Source organism: Lithobates pipiens, unplaced genomic scaffold, assembly GCF_037356315.1.
Source record: "Lithobates pipiens isolate NorthernLeopardFrog02 unplaced genomic scaffold, aLitPip1_a1.2 Scaffold_1, whole genome shotgun sequence".
Classification (NCBI taxonomy): domain Eukaryota; kingdom Metazoa; phylum Chordata; class Amphibia; order Anura; family Ranidae; genus Lithobates; species Lithobates pipiens.
Window position 1 is genome coordinate 56,894,681 of NW_027507685.1, and position 20,929 is coordinate 56,915,609.

A 20,929-nucleotide genomic window follows, 5' to 3' on the forward strand; every position below is an offset into this window, starting at 1 on the left:
TGGTACTTTTTGCATTTTGCAGATTTGCACTACAGAACATATTCCATAGGAAATCATGTTAAATGGACTGTAGTGCAAATCTGCAAAATGCAAAAAGCACTAAAAATGCATAGGTGTGAATTTAGCCTTAGTAAACCTTCACTTTGCAGACTGAACACACTCTACTTACTTAGTCCCTATGTGTGCTATTGTTCTGCACTCTAGCTTTAATTGTGAATAACATATATTATGTTCATATGCAACACATAACACTGCACAAAAAATAAGAAAACCAATTCATGAGAAAAATGTCCATTCGTAAAGAAATTGAATTGCTAATTTAAGATAAATATCCTAAAGTATATGTTTCCTATGGCAGAAACAATTACAACCACCATTCACGACGCATTTCCAGCAGTGATGAAGAAGATGAGAGGTGTTATCACTATAGGAGCCTGTATTGTGTTTTTCTTATTTGGACTTGTCTGTGTCACTCAGGTAAGAAATACGTTTGCCAATTTAGGTTTTAGTGTAATTGTTGCTATAATGTTTATTGTGGGATGACAACTGTCTCTCAGTTGTGTTCTTCTTTGTCATCATATTAGATGTGTCCTAGGTACAAGCGTCTATGCCATTGCCAACACACATTGTCATAATCTGCCTTTGTCACATATAGGAAGGCAATTAAGAGCAATTATGTGCAGCTGACATTGGAGCAAATCCCTGCTGATATGACAATGGCAATTGTTTACAATACTGTTTAAACAAACACATTTGCATCTAATTTGGGTTTAGATCTCCTTTAAAGCTGAATTCTTGATATACTTATTTGAATAAATACCTGGGTCCAGCCTGGACCAATGGCAGTATACATATCTCATACCTGTGAGATCCTTCTAGAAGAGGGTCCTTGCTGCCTTCTGAGACCCCTGCCAAGCAGCTGCCCTGCTAAATACTAACCAAAAGGAGGATGCCTACTCAGCCAAGCCACCATAGAGAATGCCTTGCTTTTTCCATTGAATGCAAAGCGTTCTCTGTTTGGAGGAGGTAGAGAGGCAGGGTGGTAACATAACAATTTCCACCTTGTCCAATCAGAGAACACATAGTCACTGAGAAAAATGCAAGGCATTCTCTGAATGGTGCCTGTGCCAAGCCAGCAACCCTTTTTGGTTATCATGCAGCAGGGCATCTGTAGTAGCGGCGTCAATGGGCCAAGTATGGAATATGTACACTTAAATTGGTCCAAGCTGGACCAGTTATCGAATCAAAAGATTTCTGGATGGAGGCACATGATTTTTGTTTGCACTGGTTGAACAACTGTAAAGAAAAAAAACACTTTCAATGGACCAAAAGGGAGAAAATATGAGAAATTTATTGTTAGAGATTACATATACTTTACGCAGTCTCTCAGAAGCCAGAGTGTTGACTATGGCACTATTCTGCTGAAAGACCCCTGCTGGTGACCACAGAAAATACAAGAATACCCCAATAGCTTGTCCTGAATATTTAAAGTGGTAGTAAAAGCTGTTTATTTATGTTTTACCTACGGGTAAGCCAATAATAATGCTTATCTGTAGGTACTGTGGATATCACAGGGCACATTTAGGAGATATTAATTTGTGTAGCCACCGGTGATGTCACCAGTGCATGCACTCTGAAGGAACGGCATACCTGTGCCGTTACTTCAGAGTCCTGTGATAGTAAACGTGGACAGGAGTAACATTATAATGGCTCAACCATTTAAAGGACTAGAGCCTGTGAGCCTAGAAGGAAGACTGGGTGAAGATGGAAGTCCTGTCACCTGTGACAGTGTACTGCTGGAGGGCTTCACTTTAAGATAAGTTTCACATAATGTGTGCGATGCATACTAGCACATTATAACATTGCCTTGCAAGGGAAACGTTTTTTTTGTTTTGCAAGTTTACTACCGCTTTAAAGCTCCAACTCCAAAATGTAAAACTACCCCTTGCAGTAGGGCTGTATCCGCACTGCAAGGGCCAATAGCTTGTTTTGTCTGAGAGTAAGTAGATACTATTTCACTTACCTGATCCTCTGCTCCCCTAGCAGATGGTGCTTCCCCGTGCTCCAACAGTGGACTGTTCCTCAGCATCATCACATCCAACTTAGGGCTACAGACCCTAATTTGGTCTTGATGATGGCAGGACCCTAGACTACTGGAGTGTAGTGGATAAGAAGCTGCAGGGACCGGTCTAGCTGCTGGGAGGAGTGAATTATTGGGTAAGTAAATCTTATATTTTGTTCCCCTAGGCCAGGGTTTTCCAAACTTTCATACAAAGGGCCAGCTTATTGTCCTTCAGAATTTAAGTGCCCCATTGACAGTGGGAGGAATAGTGCCCCAAGAGCCGGATAAAGGGAAGCAAAGGCCACAAAGACCCCTTCCATAAAGAGCATTTAATATTTGCAGTGCAGGCACAGCCCCACTGAAAGCGAACATTTTTTAGTTGTCGAGAATGGGGCTTTAACTGTTAGTTCAAATAAAAAAAAAAATGGAATGGATAGTACTCACCTGTTCTGTTGCACTAATATGGCTACAATCACCATAGATAGAAGATTACAAACCCCAAGCTGAACCTGCAAGGATAAAGATGCTTTTGGTTACATGTAATATAATCAGAAAAAGTTTTGTTTACATAGCGAGAAAAAGTGGGGTGTTGTCTTATATTGGATCTTATTGCCATACGATTGCCTAACAAAGACATATTATGAACTCACATAGCTAATAGAGTAACAAAAGAAACCGGTCTATCAAATTCAGCCTTTCGCAATCCTAGTAGTTAGAGGATGAGAAAACAAAATGTTATATCTGCTTGATCTGATAGAGGTGCCTGTTTATGAAGCAGTGAACAGCAGTGATCCAGAGGAGAGCCACTGATCACAGTCCATAAACGGTTTATGAAATTGGGGGAGAATATGTGTGAACATGTTCTCCCACTGATGATCTCCACACACTGAGAATCCTCATTGACTGACACAGAAAAGGCTGGTTTATGAAACTGCGATCTCAGCGCTTCACTGGCGATCTGAGTCAGAATTCACCCTACCTAATTCACCAGCTCAGAGGTGGAGAATTGGGGAGAGAAGAGAGAATCTGGGGGGATCTGAGGGGGAAAGAGTAATTAGATTAGAAAAAGAGTAAGATAATTAACTTCCTTATACCTCGATCAGACCCCCCAAGACAGTAACCATGCCCCATGCCCCCCTGTCATATTTATGTGTGTGTATCTATCTATCTATCTATCTATCTATCTATCTATCTATCTATCTATCTATCTATCTATCTATCTATCTATCTATCTATCTATATATATATATGTATGTATATTGTGTGTATATATATATATTAGTGTATATATATATATATATTAGTGTATATGTATATATATATATATATATGGGAATGAGGGACACCTACTAGCAAAAGTATGTAGGCATAGTACACACCCCCTACCATGCCCCCTGAAAGGAGAATTAACCTCCCTGGCGGTATGATTATTTCAGATTTTTGGTGCTGAAAGCGGTACAATTATTTTGCATGGAAATTTGGCGTTTTATATTGTAGGCCTGTAATTCTTAGGAATAACTAGTCTAGTAGACATCCCGAGTATGATAGTTTGAAAAACAAAATCATAAATTATAATATAATAAATAACTCTAAATAATTATACCAAATACTAATATAATAATAATAAAAATCATTCAATAATGTAATCAAATCAAAAACACTGAAATTTGCTCATTTGCAGAATTGTCACTGTCATTACTTTTCAGTGTTTGATGACGGATCTCCCCACAAATCGCTATCGCTCAATTCTGCGAGTGATTCTAATTTATTATCGCTGTTTTCTAGCGGGTCTAAAACCGCTTTTGATGTAAAGGGACGGTTTTGGTTGCTATGGACAATCTCCAGTTTCCAGGCAGAAAGAACAGTTTTTATAATATAAAACTACATGCAGGGCACTGGAGAAACCACAAGGGACAAAAGGGAGGTGAAATAATTACATGCAGTAATGTAATCTGTAAGTACAGTATGTATAGTGTATGTTTCACTTTTTGAATTTGGTGCTGTTCTCCGTCCCCGTGCGTCACACCGCTCACAGGGAACGGAGCTCGGCTCCATGATGAATCGAGTGGAGGGCGAGCTGCTCACACTGCAGGGAGACATCGCAGGATCCAGGGGACAAGGTAAGTAAGCTCTTCCTGGATCCTGCGATGCGATCCCGAGTCTGGCTCAGGGTTCCCGCTTTTGGTTCTGAAATTCCACCCCGAGCCAGACTCGGGAATACCACCAGGGAGGTTAAGCGGGATAGCAGACGTGACATTACGGGGGTGTCGATGCTCGTGGCCGGCAGTCACGTGCACGAGAGGCAGAACAGGTACTTGTGTGTGTAAACACACAAATCCCTGTTCTGTGAAGAGAGGCAGATCGTGAGTTCCTAATAGCTAGGAACCATGATCTGTCATCCCCTCTAGTCAGTCCCCTCCCCCTACAGTTAGAACACACAGTCAGGGAACACAGTTAACCCCTTGATCGCCCCTAGTGTTAAACCCTTCCCTGCCAGTGACATTTACACAGTAATCAGTGCATTTTTATAGTACTGATCGCTGTATAATTGTCAATGGTTTTAAAAATGTGACAAAAAATGCGTCGGCCATAATGTTGCAGTCCTGATAAAAAATCGCAGATCGCCACCATTACTAGTAGAAATAATAATAATAATAAAAATGCCATAATCTATCCCCTATTTTGTAGATGCTATAACCTTTGCGCAAACCAATCAATATACACTTGTTGCAATTGTTATTACCATAAATATGTAGAATACATATCGGCCTAAACTGAGGAAAAAATTTGCCTTTTTTAATAAAATTGGGGATATTTATTATAGCAAAAAGTACAAGTACTGTAATCTTGTAAAGTCTCTAGAGATTCCAGTATCAGGGGATGTTTTACACTGTTTGAAGCATTTGTAGATCACTTTACTCCTCCAAAGGAGAAGCGATCTATAAAGCTTCATAAACTGGCACACAGAGGAGAATGATCTCTTCTGTGAATGCTGGAGAATGAAGCAGTGCCATTTTTTCACTGCTTCATAAATGGACACCATGACGTGAAAACGAAATTTTAGCAATATGTGGTTGTACAGTGCCCCCTTGTGGGCAAAGTTTAGAAAAATATAGAAGAAACTGCTTCTTTTTTTTTCATCACTTAGACTGAGTCTAAACTTGTAACATTTCAGGAGAACTCAACTATGTGTTGTCCAAGAGTTACAGAAAATTATTTTAGGAGATTCATAGCTTTTTTTTTTATCTGTAGATGAAGTAAGCCTTGGCAGCTCTTTTATCAGGCTAATTAATAGGAGGGGTGGTTCTACCATTATTATGTATGCCTGATTCAGTTTCAAAATTATACAAGGACAAACAGCAGCCATTGTATCCCATTAGCAGAAAAATATCTTATCTAAAATGAGACCCCTGTTGCAGGGGATGCCTGCAATTAGACTTTACATTTAAAAAAATGTATTTCCAGCTGCCTTTTACCTTAAACAACGTTAAGAATTCCCCCCATTCCCATAATTGCCAGTAAGTGTCACTGGATTTCTTTGGCAGCTTTTAAAAAATATATATATATTTTTTTTTACATTTTACATTTTTTTATTGGGTCCTTCCAAAGAAGCATACAATATACAAATATGAGATCAGATGTCAAGAACCAACACATGGGCAGTCACGTGATGGAAAATAAAAATAAAATGAATACATTGACAATAAAAATTTAAAGTATCAACAACGAATATAACCAAAGGGTTACGGAAAGCACCCAATAAAATTCAGAGACATAATGCACAGCAAAAAGCATTTGTAGATCATATCCATAGAAGGACAGGGATTTTTGTATGAACGTAAACCAACAACAAATACGCTTATAACTAAAAAGGGGGAAGAATAAAAAGAAAATATGGGGAAAGGAAGGGGATATAGGGTTTAAAACATAGGGTACAGGAGAAGAGGAAGAGTAAGTACAAGGGTAAATGTGGTCATCCCTCCCCTCCCGCATACAAGAGTACTGAAAAAAACCCACCAGGATACAATTTAGTGTAAAAAACAAATGCCATTGAGTAAGGAAGAGCGGTAGTCTTTGGAGAATTGGAAAATTCCAATAAAACCGTGTTTTCTGATACTGCTTCACTTTCCTTCTAACCACTTCCCGACCAGCGCACGACGATATACGTCGACAGAACGGCACGGGCAGGCATATTGGCGTACAGGTACGTCCAATATTCGATGCCGCGCTGGTCGGGACCCTCGTGAGTCCGGTCGCGGGACCCGCGGACTCGATCGCCGCGGGCATCCCCGCGATCGTCTCACGGAGCGGCCGAATGGAGGAAATGCTGTGTAAACGACATTTTTCCATTCTGCCTAGCAACTAGTGATGCTGATCTCTGCTCCATGTGATTGGAGCAGAGATCAGTGTACACTAAATGAAAGCCCAACCCCCCCACAGTTAGTAACACACCCCTAGGAACACTTAACCCCATACACTGCCACCCACCGGTTAACCCTTTCACTGCCAGTGTCATTTACACAGAAATCACTGCATTTATATAGCAGTGATTACTGTATAAATGACAATGGTCCCAAAAATGTTTCAAAAATGTCCGATGGGTCCCCGACAATGTCGCAGTCACAATAAAAATCGCAGATCGCCGCCATTACTAGTAGAAAAAAATAATAATAAAAAATTATTAATAAAAATGAAATAAAACTATCCCTATTTTGTAAACGCTATAATTTTTGCGCAAACCAATCAATAATCGCTTATTGCAATTTTTTTAACCAAAAATATGTAGAAGAATACGTATCGGCCTAAATTGAGGGAAAAAAATGTTTTTTTATATATTTTTGGGAGATATTTATTATAACAAAAAGTAAAAAATAATGCGTTTTTTTCAAAATTGTCGCTCTATTTTTGTTTATAGCGCAAAAAATAAAAACCGCAGGGGTGATCAAATACCACCAAAAGAAAGCTCTATTTGTGGGAAAAAAAGGACGTCAATTTTGTTTGAGGGCCACGTTGCACGACCGCGCAATTGTCAGTTAAAGCGACGCAGTGCCGAATCCCAAAAAGTGGTCTGGTCTTTGACCAGCAAATTGGTCCGGTCTGAAAGTGGTTAAAGACACCATAAGTGCCTCCATTTGTTGGATTTCATTGATCACAAAGAATCATTGCCCAATCGAGGGGGGATCAGTGTGTTACCACTTTTGAGGTATAGCCTGGCCACACTGAGTAGGTTAAACAAACTAAGAGAAATTTCTTGTAGCGACTTACAGTGGTGTGAAAAAGTGTTTGCCCCCTTCCTCATTTCCTGTTCCTTTGCATGTTTGTCACACTTAAGTGTTTCGGAACATCAAACCAATTTAAACAATAGTCAAGGACAACACAAGTAAACACAAAATGCAATTTGTAAATGAAGGTGTTTATTATTAAAGGTGAAAAAAAATCCAAACCATCATGGCCCTGTGTGAAAAAGTGATTGCCCCCCTTGTTAAAACATACTATAACTGTGGTTGTCCACACCTGAGTTCAATTTCTCTAGCCACACCCAGGCCTGATTATTGCCACACCTGTTCACAATCAAGGCATCACTTAAATAGGAGCTGCTTGACACAGTAAGGTCCACCAGAAGATCCTTAAAAGCTACACATCATGCCGAGACCCAAAGAAATTCAGGAACAATTGAGAAAGAAAGTAATTGAGATCTATCAGTCTGGAAAGGGTTATAAAGCCATTTCCAAAGCTTTGGGAATCCAGCGAACCACAGTGAGAGCCATTATCCACAAATGGCGAAGACATGGAACAGTGGTGAACCTTCCCAGGAGTGGCCGGCCGCCCAAAATTACCCCAAGAGCGCAGCGACGACTCATCCAAGAGGTCACAAAAGACCCCACAACAACATCCAAGGAACTGCAGGCCTCACTTGCCTCAGTTAAGGTCAGCGTTCATGCCTCCACCATCAGGAAAAGACTGGGCAAAAATGGCCTGCATGGCAGAGTTCCAAGGAGAAAACCACTGCTGAGCAAAAAGAACATCAAAGCTCGTCTCAATTTCTCCACAACACATCTTGATGATCCCCAAGACTTTTGGGACAACATTCTGTGGACCGATGAGACAAAAGTGGAACTCTTTGGAAGGTGTGTGTCCAAGTATATCTGGCGTAGAAGGAACACTGCATTTCATAAAAAGAACATTATACCAACAGTAAAATATGGTGGTGGTAGTGTGATGGTCTGGGGCTGTTTTGCTGCTTCAGGACCTGGAAGACTTGCCGTGATAAAAGGAACTATGAATTCTGCTGTCTACCAAGAGATCCTGAAGGAGAATGTCCGACCATCTGTTCGTGTACTCAAGCTGAAACGAACTTGGGTTCTGCAGCAGGACAATGATCCTAAACACACCAGCAAGTCCACCACCGAATGGCTGAAGAAAAACAAAATGAAGACTTTGGAGTGGCCTAGCCAAAGTCCTGACCTGAATCCTATTGAGATGTTGTGGTATGACCTTAAAAAGGCCGTTCATGCTCGAAAACCCTCTAATGTAACTGAATTAGGACAATTCTGCAAAGATGAGTGGGCCAAAATTCCTCCAGGACGCTGTAAAAGCCTCATTGCACGTTATCGCAAACGCTTGGTTGCAGTTGTTGCTGCTAAGGGTGGCCCAACCAGTTATTAGGTTTAGGGGGCAATCACTTTTTCACACAGGGCCATGATGGTTTGGATTTTTTCATGAAAACACTTAAAACACTTAAGTGTGACAAACATGCAAAGGAACAGGAAATGAGGAAGGGGGCAAACACTTTTTCACACCACTGTAGGTAGCGGAGTTAAATGTAAGTGCCTCAGGTTGGGTTCTGAATTTGTACACCACTAAGTTTTGAACACTACTTCTTGGACATTTTCCCATCGTGCTCTCATGCCCACATGAAGGCTACGTACCGCCCTGGTTTCTCAGTAAATGGGAATCAGATTTCAGTCTGACCTTAACAGACGATTCTATTTTTTGCACACAAGTTGGCCATTTCAAGCAGATTCCAGGAGGATGGATATAAACTTTTGAAAAGGTGGTATAGGGTGGCCTCATTTTTAATCAAAATGTTTCCTATTGCTCCCCCTGTGTGCTGGAGGTGTCTGCCGGACTACAGGTCTTTGCTCCACATTTCTTGGTTGCAGATTTGCATGAAAAGATTTCAATAATTAAAAATAATTCAATAATTAAAAATTAAATAGTTTAAATAGAAAAATAATTTTGTAGCTATTATGTACAGTATACCGATTTTTCAGTAACAGTGAATATAAACATTAGACAGCATGGCCTCACAGAAGTTCATATCTGTAACTCTTATTTTGTGTTTTAATTTTGCAGGCAGGAATCTATTGGGTAGATCTAATTGATTATTTCTGCGCGGGATGGGGAATACTTATTGCTGCTATTCTTGAACTTGTTGGGATTTGCTGGATTTATGGTAAGGCATTTTCTAATATCACCAATTTATTAATAGTGATTCAGGCCTTAGTTTTCAATTCTTCATGGCATATTTTAATATGTATCTATGTTGACATGATTGCACCATGCAATTTCTGCACATTTGAAAGCTACGAATTTATGTTGCAAATCTCCTGTGCTACATGGTGGCTTTGACTGATTATTCAAAAAGGTTTTTTTTTTTTTGCTTATGGTTTTTGTGACCCTCCTATTGCATATCATTTCTGCTATGCCATTTATAATGTGGGAAGGTAGAGTACAATTCTATCACAGTGTTTATAAGTAATTGTCTTCTTGTGCCTTGTGAAGGGATTAATCGCTTCATTGAAGACATTGAAATGATGATTGGGAAAAAGAGCTGGCTATTTTGGCTGTGGTGGAGAAGTTGCTGGTTTTTTATTACTCCCCTTCTGCTAATGGTAAGTCTGATCATCTATCTCATCTGCAGTGTTTCCATGTTTACTCCTACTCTGGCTTAACCACTTCAGCCCCCCAGAAGATTTTACCCCCTTCCTGACCAGAGCACTTTTTTTACAATTTGGCACTGCATCGCTTTAACTGACAATTGCCCGGTCATGCAATTCTGGACCCAAACAAAATGTTTGTCCTTTTTTTCCCACAAATAGAGCTTTCTTTTGGTATTTTTTTGCGGTTTTTAAACAAAAAAAAAAGAGCGACAATTTTGAAAAAAAAAAATATTTTAAACTTTTTGCTATAATAAATACCCCCAAAAATGTTTTTAAATAAACAATTTCTTCATCGGTTTAGGCCGATATATATTCTTCTACATATTTTTGATAATCTTTTTTTGCAATAAGCGTGTATTGATTGGTTTTCACAAAAGTTATAACATCTACAAACTATGGAAAAGATCAATGGCATTTTTATCATTTAAAAATTTTTTTTTAGTAGGAATAAACAATATATCACCTCTCTCCTGACTGAACAGGGATTTGTGTGTTTACAAATCTGTCTCTTGTGCTTACGATTGAGGGGGTTGGCGGGGATCATGCACATCGGGTCCCCCGCCGTGCGACAGGCGTGTGCGGCTCTTAAAACGTTGTTTTGCCCAGCCGTGCCATTCTGCCGCCGTATATCAGTGTGAGCCATTCTGCATGCGGTTAATCCTTTTCAGCAGTGGACAGCAGAAAAAAATAATTTGCAAGGATGCAGCACTGGCTCAGGGCTAATAAGATGGCAGGATGGAAGGGGGGTGTTAATGCAGGTTAAGTACAGTGTGTGTGTTTGTGAGGAGGGGGGAAGGGCTTGGTGATAGGGCATCAAAATACAATTTCATCTAATAATAACTGGCATCCCTTAGCCCTTGTATACACGGTCGGAGATTCCGACAACCAAATCCGTTGGATTTCGTCCGTCGGATTTTGTCCGAAACTGTTGTATACACATGGTCGGACAAAGTTGTCGGAAAATCCGACGTGATGACGTTATTTTGTTACGACGGGACTACGTTCACACTAGTAGCCAATAGCTTTGGTGTAGGAATTTAATCTGAGCATGCGTGACACTTTGTCCGATCGGAATTCTCTACACATGATCGGAGTATGTCCGATCGGAGCATTTTGTCGGAAAATTTTACCAACAAGTTGGAAAACTTGGTCCGTCGGATACTCCGACGGAAACAGTCCGATGCAGACCACACACAGAAGGAATATCCGACAAAACGGTCCGATCGGACACATTCCGTTGGAATCTCCGACCGTGTGTACAAGGGCTAAGGCATGAAGTGTGTTTGCTGGTTGGATCACCAGGTGAAAATAAAGGGAGAAAAAACAAAGTACAGATTATAAAATATGAAAACAAAAACAGCCAACATGTGTAAGGATTAGTAATATATACAATATATTAAAATTTAGTTTTTGAGTTTAGATACACTTTAGAACAGTTGGTTTTTGACCTTTTCATATGGGCCATTTATGTATTCATACATGATGAGCTTAATAATCCTGAACAGTGTCTCTTCTACAAGGAAATTAAATCTAACTCTATCTGCAGAAATAAAATACTGTATTATTTTATGTCCTCATACAGTTACAAAAAAATTACTCCTGCACATTGTTGGATGTGTGAAGTATTTCAAGACTTAACTGTGTTATATTTATGATAATTGCATTAACATACTCAAATGACAATTAGGATACTAAGAAATTGTATGTTTCTTCACAGGCTATTTTATTATGGTCCTTGATTACTTTCGATAGTCCAAAGCATGGTGATGTTGAATACCCTGTCTGGGGTGTTGTCTTGGGATGGTGTATGATAATTTTCTGCATCATTTGGATACCCATATTAGCAATTGTGAAGATATGTAAGGGTCATGGATCTCTTTGGCAGGTAAGTAATTTTTTTGTTAGTGCTATATTTCTTAAGTTAATGTTTTCAGAAAACCATTCCATCTTCAGTTGAGCTTTCAGAATCAAGAAATTCTATCCTACTTCCCTTTCCCTTTTAATCCATTTCTCTCCTTCTTCTCTTTTCGTTTCCTTCTCCTTCTTTTTCACCTTCTCCTTATCCTCTCTTCCACTCATAATATTCTGCTTCTATTGTTCATTAGCGTTTTCGGAAGATCTGCTCCCCAACTGAAGAATGGGGTCCAGCTCTGGAGAAGTATCGTACTGGAAGATACCAAGGCACAACTAGCATCCAGAAAGGTGCCAAGGATTTGGAAATTCCTACAATTGAAGGCGGATACGATAACAAAGCTTTTTCTTAAACTTAATGAAAAGGAACACCAAGCCTGGAAAGTGCTGAATGTAGCTCTTGCTACTAAGTGATTTTATTTTCAGCAAAGACGATTTAATTATTTCTACAGGACTTGGAATGTTCATATTCATCTGATTTTAGTAATTTTTTACAAATTTTTATTTATAAACTTTTAGAAAAAAAATGGTATAGCAACAATACCCTCTTGTCTATACATATTTAAAGACTACAAACTTAAATGTTTCCATTGGAACATTGCATATAATCATACAATGACAGCTATGGTCCAGTAGATGCATATTCATTAAGGCTGTGTTCACATCTGAGCAGAGACATTTTCAGGCTTCCTCAAGCATATTTTTTTCACTCATATGCATGTTTTAGAAGTGCATATCAAGTGTTTTACATGTATATTCAAGCTTCAGGCATTTTTGTTTTAGCCAATGAAAAGCACTAGATGGGGAGAACAGTTATAATAGGCAAAAAAACGGCAGAAAAAAAAATGGACAAAAGCACTTGCTTTGTGCATTTTCAGATGTTCCAAATCTAATCTATGGAAAAAACTCAAAAGTAACTCATGTAAAGTGGGTGATTGTACTTTATTATACTAATATTAGTATAGAGATATCATTGTGCAGATCATCATTTTAATTACAAATCTGTAACACACCCGGAAAAGTTCTGTTAACTGCCGACTGTATTGAACAGCACTGATTTTGTTTTTAAAGTCAGAGAATATTTAAAGTGGTTTTAAAGTTAATTTTTTTTTTATCTTAATGCATTCCCTGCAATAAGGCTCTTTCATACAGACTTTTCAATCAGGTCAGGCTGTCAGTTTTTCAGGCAGACCTGATCGAAGCCTTCATTCACTTCTATGAAACAGCGGTGACATGTCCGGAGATACCCGCTGCTATTCGATCCTGTCTGTGAAATCCAGATGGATGGTGACCCTATTTTCCATCCGTCATCCGATTTCCCCATAGAAGAGTGTGGGACTCTGCACAGACAGGTCCGTCTCTGCACAGTGAGTGGAGATAGACTAGTCATCTGCCAAAGCGATCCTCCACTGATAAAAGCGAAGTCCGCTGGGTAGACAAGGGGCCTAAGGATTAATAATAATGTAATCGCACCCTAAGTCCCACCCCCCCCAAATGCTTAGCAGAGTCCTCTCGCGATCCAGCGCTGTCCCATCTGCAGTGCTGCTGCTCCTAGTTCCTAGTCTCACAGAAGACTCTGAGAGCATTGGGAGCATAGGCTCAACCACAGCCTGTTAAGAGGAGTGTGGGGGGGGGGGGGGTGTAGCCACGCCACACTGCATGTCTATGGACACACAGAGTGAGATTTATTAAAACTGAAGCACTCAGAATACAATGTAGCTGTGCATGCTAACCAATTAGCTTCTAATTTCAGCTTGTTCAGCTGAACTTTGACAATAAAACCTGGAAGCTCATTGGTTTCTATGCAGTGCTTCACCAGATTTTGCACAATGCAGTTTTAGTAACCCCCATACAGTCTGGTTCAGAAGCATGCTCACATCTTTTCTTTGTTCCATTAAAGCTAAAGAATGAAATATCATACAACAGTATCTATATCTATCTATCTATCTATATATATATATATATATATATATATATGCATTACATATGCACATATACTGTAAGGGCCTAAAGTCTGTTTCTTCGCCTGTACACCTGTGAAATATTGTACATATACATATAGAATTAGAAGGCAATTTAGAATTGCATAATGATTTAAATGAAACTTTATTTTTTTGTAATAGTTTTGTAAAGTGTTGGATGTAGGGACATTATTGCTGTTCTTAATGGAAGATCGCACAAACACTGCTGCAAAAAAAAAGCTACAGATACTGCCTTTTATCCAGTGGAGTCTTGGGTAGTGTAGTTTTATATTGGCTTGGGCAGAACCAAGCAATATGGTGCCATTTTTAGATAATGCAATGGAACAGAATGCATTTTATGTTTACATTTCTATTTTTGCAGTATAAGTACTTTCAGTTAGTGCCAGGACAACGTCACCTAGTGCCCAGGGCAAAGAAGCCAAACTAGCCTCCCATTATGTGCAAGCTTAGGGATGCTGCCCACAGCAGTCATCCCACTTGTCAAAATGCCTTGTATTACAATGAGCTCACTGGTGCCCCCATCAATATAGTAAACTGCTGGGTCTAGGGCAGCTGACCCTTCTGCCCACCCCTTGTCCTAGCCCTGCCTTTAGTGAACACATTGTTTTCCATTTTGAAACATTCAGAATTGTTTGTCAAACTGCAATTTAAAAATGAAGTCCGCTAAAAAGGGACTGTAGGAGCAGGAGAGGTTCAAATTCCATCAACCTCTTAACTGTCAGCGAGTTTTATCATGGGGTATATCATTTCCTTTGTAATTACTGTACTTACCTCTATACAGCAATCTACTTTTTTTAAAGTGGTTGTAAACCCTAAACAAAAACAAAAAACAAAAAAAAACCCCGCAAGACAAAGGCATAATGAGCTAGTATGCATAGCATACTAGCTCATTATGAATTACTTGTGGTAAAAAGAAAAAAAAACACGCTGTCCAGGGGTGGACTGACAACTCATGGGGCCCCCGGGCAATAGGAGATTATGGGGCCCCCAGGCAAGCCGAGATTATGGGGCCACGCAGTATACTCACACACACAGTATACAATCACACAGTACACACAGTATGCACAGACATGTTTTTATTGGTTGAGAAGGTACTGGTGAGGTGGGGCAGCTATAATCTCAGGATTTTTAGACCAAAGGGATGCGGGTAAGGGACATTTCACAGAGACAGATGTAAAAAAAAAACACAGATTTTTACATACTGTCCCTGGTTTTACTGAGGCTGGCAACCCTGATGGGGCCCCCTAGTGGCTCTGGGCCCTTGGGCAGCGCCCGAGTGGCCCAATGGTCAGTCCGCCCTTGACGCTGTCTTAAAGTGATAAATAATAGCTGCCAGCACAACAGAAATCTGTGAATATGTGAACAAATGGCAAAGTGGTAAAGCGCTGCGCTAAAATGATGAATTGCCTGAGATCAAAGCCTCTGCAGCGGTCCTCGTTCACCTCTCCAGCAGCCGACATCACTCTGGGTATCACTGGCTCCGGCGCTGTGATTGGTCGGAGCCGCAATGATGTCACTCCCGCGCATGTGCGTGGGAACTGCTGGTAACGGCACAGTCTAAATGAAGCAACGGCACGTACGTTCAGTTTGTTTCAGTGCGCATGTGCCGATGACGTCGGTACATGCAAATATAGGGGATATTTCCTAAACTGTGAAGGTTTAGGAGATATCCAGTGTAGCTACAGGTAAGCCTAATTATTGGCTTACCTGTAACAAAAAGTTGTTCTAAAAGGTTTACAACCACATTAAGGACTTCTCATCAAATTTGCTTTTTTTTTATAATAATCTTATTTTCTAACATTTGCACATGTGACTGTTTTTCTATTCAAATTTTATGATCATATAAATATAACAATGCCATCATGTTCTTTTACTTGGCTGTATCTATACCATTTTTGGGAGCTATATTTCAGATACACTGGTTTAAGTTTCTGTAACTCATAGCGACCAGTCAGATTTAAAGCCAACTCCACCCTAAGCAATTTTTTTTTATTGTTTTGTATGAAGTGATTAATAAAAAGACATTCTGGCAGTTTCTCATTGCTTTTTACTCCATTGAGGAGGTCTGTCTTCATTGTGTTTTCCTGTGACACTGGTGGAAAATGGGGGTCATCAGGACAGAAAGGCCAAGGTAAGAAAAAAACAATCTGTCTAGGTTTAAATCTTCCCTCACTCTGCTAGTTAAAAAATTATCACTTTCAGAGATGAGTTTACTTGAGAGTTTTCATGAAAGTGATCGATTTTTTTGTTTTTTAAATAGTGGGGTTTAAATAGCCCCAGAACGTTATGGAAGCTACTTTTAAAAATCCTTGATCTGTTCTTGTGCCAAAAAAATGGCTCCTCAATAGCTTTTGTATTATACCTTTTTCACAAAAATAAATAAATAAATAAATAAATATATACCGTTATATATATATATATATATATATATATATATATATATATATATATATATATATATATATATATATATATATAGTAAAATACATTTAAAGCAACATTACACAAATAAACATAAACGGAAAAATACAAATTAAGTGAAATAAACTAACATTAGCTTATAAAATACAAATAAAAGAATAAAAAAAAACAAAGCAGGACTCCTTTTTTTTTTCAAGCAAATTTCATCTTAGTAGTTTAATGAGTAAAATGCAGTATTTCCTTTTGATGGAATTTTACAGATGGCAAAATCTGTTGAAACAGTAACATTTTGTTAAAACATCACTCTACTAATCCCTACTTGCTTCCCATACTGCTGATCCCCTGACAAATGTGAAAATTGATGGAATCATTTAACTACTTGCTGACTGCCCTGTATCAGTTTTACTGCTATGCGCCGGATCACGTATATATACGTGATCCCATATTTCTGCCTTTAAGGGACACACACGCCCCCTGATCTGCAGGTGCTGGTCATTCAATGTCCACCAGCACCCACCGATCGGGGAAGGAATGGATTCTGTGTTTCTGCAAAAGCAGGGACTCAAATCCAGCTCTGCCCCTATTCAAAGCAGCATACATAGTATTCAAAAACACTGGCTAGGCACACAGTGATCGCCCTAGATGGTTAACCTCTTCTCAGCCAGTGCCATTAGTACAGGGACAGTGCATATTTCTAGCACTGATTACTGTATTAGTGTGACTGGTTACCGCAAAGTGTCAAAAGTGTCAGTTAGTATCTGTTTATCCGCCACAATATTGCGGTTCTGCCATAAGCTGCTGATCGCTAGGATTACTTGTATAAAAAATGTTTTTAAAAATAATTCCAGTATATATCCCATGGTTTGTAGATGCTATAACATTTGCATAAACCAAACAATATACGCAAATTGGTTTTTTTCCCACCAAAAACATGTAGCAGAATACATATTGGTCTAAATTTATAAAGAAATTGAATAAAAAAAAAAAAAAAAAATTTTGTTTAATCTGATTTTATTAAAGCACTTACAAAGATTCAAACACATAGGTAGTACAGAGTTTGAGAATGATACAGGATCTCCAAGGAAGCATTTAAATCAGACATAATCACATTATAGTAAAAAATACAAACTTAACTGTAGGGAGAAAGAATAAAGAGAAAGATGCAGAACACCATCAGTGGCATAAAATGTAGACAGCCGATTCCCTGTTCTGCTAGATGACATGTCTTCCAGTGATCGGGAAGAGTGATCTCTGTCATGTCCCTGGTAGCCCACCCCCCCTACAGTTAGAACACATCCAGGGAACACACTTAACACCTTGATCGCCCCCTATTGTTAACCCCTTCCCTGCCAGTGTAATTTTTACATTGATCAGTGTAAATGATTTTTATAGCACTGATCAATGTAATAATGTTACTGGTTCCCAAAAAGAGTAATTTGGGGTCAGATTTGTCCGCCGCAATGTTGCAGTCCCACTAAAAATTGCAGATCGCCACCATTACAAGTAAAAACAATAAAAATAAATAAAAGTAAATCTATCCCATAGTATATACTGTAGACGTGATAACTTTTGTGCAAACCAATCAATATATGCCTATTGCGATTTTTTAAACCAAAAATATGTAACAGAATACATATCAGCCTAAACTTTTGAATACATTTCTTTTTTTATATATATATTTTTTTGGGTATGTATTATAGCAGAAAGTAAACAAAAAAAAATATTTTTTCAAAATTGTTGGTCTTTTTTTGTTTATAGCGCAAAAAAATAAAAAACGCAGAGGTGATCAAATACCACCAAAAGAAAGCTCTATTTTTGGGGAAAAAAGGACGCCAATTTTGTTTGGGTACAAAGTCACTTGTCAGTTAAAGCGACGCCATGCCATATTGCAAAAAATGGCCTGGTTATTAAGGAGGCAAATCTTCTGGTCCTTAAGTGGTTAAAGTTTTGGTTTTATTGCACTTCCTTACATTCTGATAATCACTGAATTAATGTGATGTCCTGGCCCCTCAGACTCTAAGCATTTAATTCATTAAGGGGGCAAATCCTTCCTTGGCTGAAGTGGTTAGACTCTTTTTTACTTGGGACTTGGTAGCTATAGAGATTTTGTGGGTCAGAATAAAGCACTTTTTCCAATCCAACAGAGAAATAGTATGATGAAGCTCTGCTTACCAAGCTTGTGTATAAGATGGGAAACTGAAAGAAGATGCATCCAGAAGTAGAGAACAGAGTAGAGAAACTACATGGGTTGGAGAATCCTCATGTAGAAGAAAGATCGAAAATCCATTGACTTAGAAAGAGGGCTTGTTGCCTCTTTAGCCACTGTGAGGAGATTCATTTTTCATTTTTTTTTATTGAATATGTTTTATATAAGAAAGTAAAAAAAAATGTTATTTTTTTTTTCAAACTTGTCTGCATTTTTTTGTTTACAGTACAAAAAGATAAAAATGTAGAGACGATCAAATACCACCAAAAGAAAGCTCTATTTGTGGGAAAAAAAGTACATACATTTTATTTGGATGCATGACCGTGTTATTGTCAGTTAAAGCAACGCAGTGCCGTATCACAAAAAGTGGCCTGGTCAGGAAGGGGGTTAAACCTTCCAGGGGACAAGTGGTTAAAGCAGAACTCCGGGATTGGCAAAAAAATGCCCTATTAGTACACCCCCCACAGAAAACATTAAACCGTTAATACATATGTGAAATTCCTTACCATTGAAGAGAAAAGTCAAATTGAATTTTCAGGAAGTGCTCTCTGTAGTTAAAAAAATGCTGCCAAGGAGAAGCTTTTAGAACAGTGATTACATCATATCTTCTCCCTTCTCTTTACACTATCAACAAACTACATTTCCCTTCATTAGACATGTTCAATTCGTTTCGCTCCAAATTATTTTTTTAATGAATTTTCGACAAATTTGTTAATTTGGAAATATCCGAATTAACGAAAAACCCATTTAACAAATTTTTCGGAATATTCATAAATTTGAATATTTGTAAATTTGTACATTCATAAATTCTTAAAATTCGTACATTCGGAAATGTGTACATTCGTAAATTCGTACATTCATAAATTTGTGCATTCGTACATTCACAAATTCGTAAATTAATAAATCACTAAATTTTGTAAATTCGGAAATTCAGAAATCTGAACTAATAATGAACTAATAATAACTTAACTATTACTAACTATTAATTTATAGTTATTGTAATTTCCTTTCAAATTTGGCTGTTAGTGAACGTATCAAATACAAATGTATCCAAAGTTACAAATTATCCGAAATAACAAATGCTGTGTCCAAACAAATGGAACGTAATAAAGTAATAATAATAAATAACAATAATAATAAAAGCTTTTTATTATTATTTATTATTCATTTGTTCTGTTTCATTTGTTTAGATGTGGCATTCGTTATTTGGGATAATTTGTAACTTTTGGATAAATTCGTATTTGTTACGTTCACTAACAGCCACATTTGAAAGGAAATTACAATAACTATAAATTAATATTTAGTAATAGTTAAGTTATTATTAGTTAATTATTATTTCAGATTTCTGAATTTCAGAATTTACAAATTTAGTGATTTATTAATTTACGAATTTGTGAATGTACAAATGTATGAATTTATGAATGTACGAATTTTACGAATGTTCGAATTTACAAACTGTTTCAAGTTTTCAAATTTTCCTTTTTGAATTTTGAATTTCTGAATTTACTAATGTACGAATGTGCAAATGTACAAATTTATGAATGTACGAGCTTACTAACTGCGATCATAACGAATGACCCAAAAAACGAAAAAACAAAACAAAAAACGAATGAAACGAAAAGAACAAATTTTTTGGCAGTGCACATGTCTACCCTTCATGCTTTGTAAATTGCAATGAATGCGGGAGGGTACATGGAAATGTGAACAAGCCCACTTCAACATAAATCACGCCCCTCATTCTACAGCCAGCCAGCCTTACTACTCAGTATCACAAAGCGCTGCTCAAACTGTTGGCGCTATATAAATCCTGTATAATAATAATAATCACACAGCAGGTTAGGTACGTTAAAGCCCTCTAAATGCAAATCATGTCTGTGCTTTCCCCCTCCGGGCACAACAGGAGATAAACATATTGCCTTTACTTGCTTTTAGGGATGAGCTTCGTGTTCGAGTCGAACGTACGTTCGACTCGAACATTGGCTGTTCGGCCGTTCGGCGAATTCCGAACGTTTGGGCCGTTCGCGTCAAAATTCGAGTGACGCGCGCGCGGACCACAATGCACTGCGGTGGCGCAGTGCATTGCTGCCCCATGATTGGCCAAGCATGCACTGTGACCCCGCATGCTTGGCCAATCGCAGCGCCGGCAGCGGGGAGAGCCATGATTGGCCACAGGCATCCTGCCTGTGGCCAATCATAGCTCAGGCTGTGTAGTGCACGCCCCACACTATATAAGGCCGCCTTTGAGGCGGCCTCGTGTAGTGTGTTACTTAGCATCTGAAGCAGTGGGTGTTCTGTGTACCTTCAACACAGTACACACCAATCGTTTTTGGCTGATTTCCTATCTTGCTGCTGTGTAGTGGTTGTTGTCTGTGCCCTGACTGCAGTATACACCACTATATTCACC

At 38.6% G+C, this 20,929-nt stretch overlaps 1 protein-coding gene across 1 annotated transcript in view; it reads left to right on the top strand.

Moving 5' to 3' along the window:
* LOC143923530 (sodium- and chloride-dependent neutral and basic amino acid transporter B(0+)-like) overlaps window positions 1-15,930 on the top strand; it is a 51,622-nt gene extending 35,692 nt beyond the window's left edge. The window contains exons 10-14 of the mRNA XM_077447315.1: window positions 359-477; window positions 9,419-9,518; window positions 9,848-9,957; window positions 11,723-11,890; window positions 12,111-15,930. Coding sequence (XP_077303441.1) covers window positions 359-477; window positions 9,419-9,518; window positions 9,848-9,957; window positions 11,723-11,890; window positions 12,111-12,269 — 656 coding nt within the window. The 3' untranslated portion in view covers window positions 12,270-15,930. The remainder of the gene's footprint in view (window positions 1-358; window positions 478-9,418; window positions 9,519-9,847; window positions 9,958-11,722; window positions 11,891-12,110) is intronic.
* The last annotated feature ends 4,999 nt before the right edge of the window (window positions 15,931-20,929 follow it).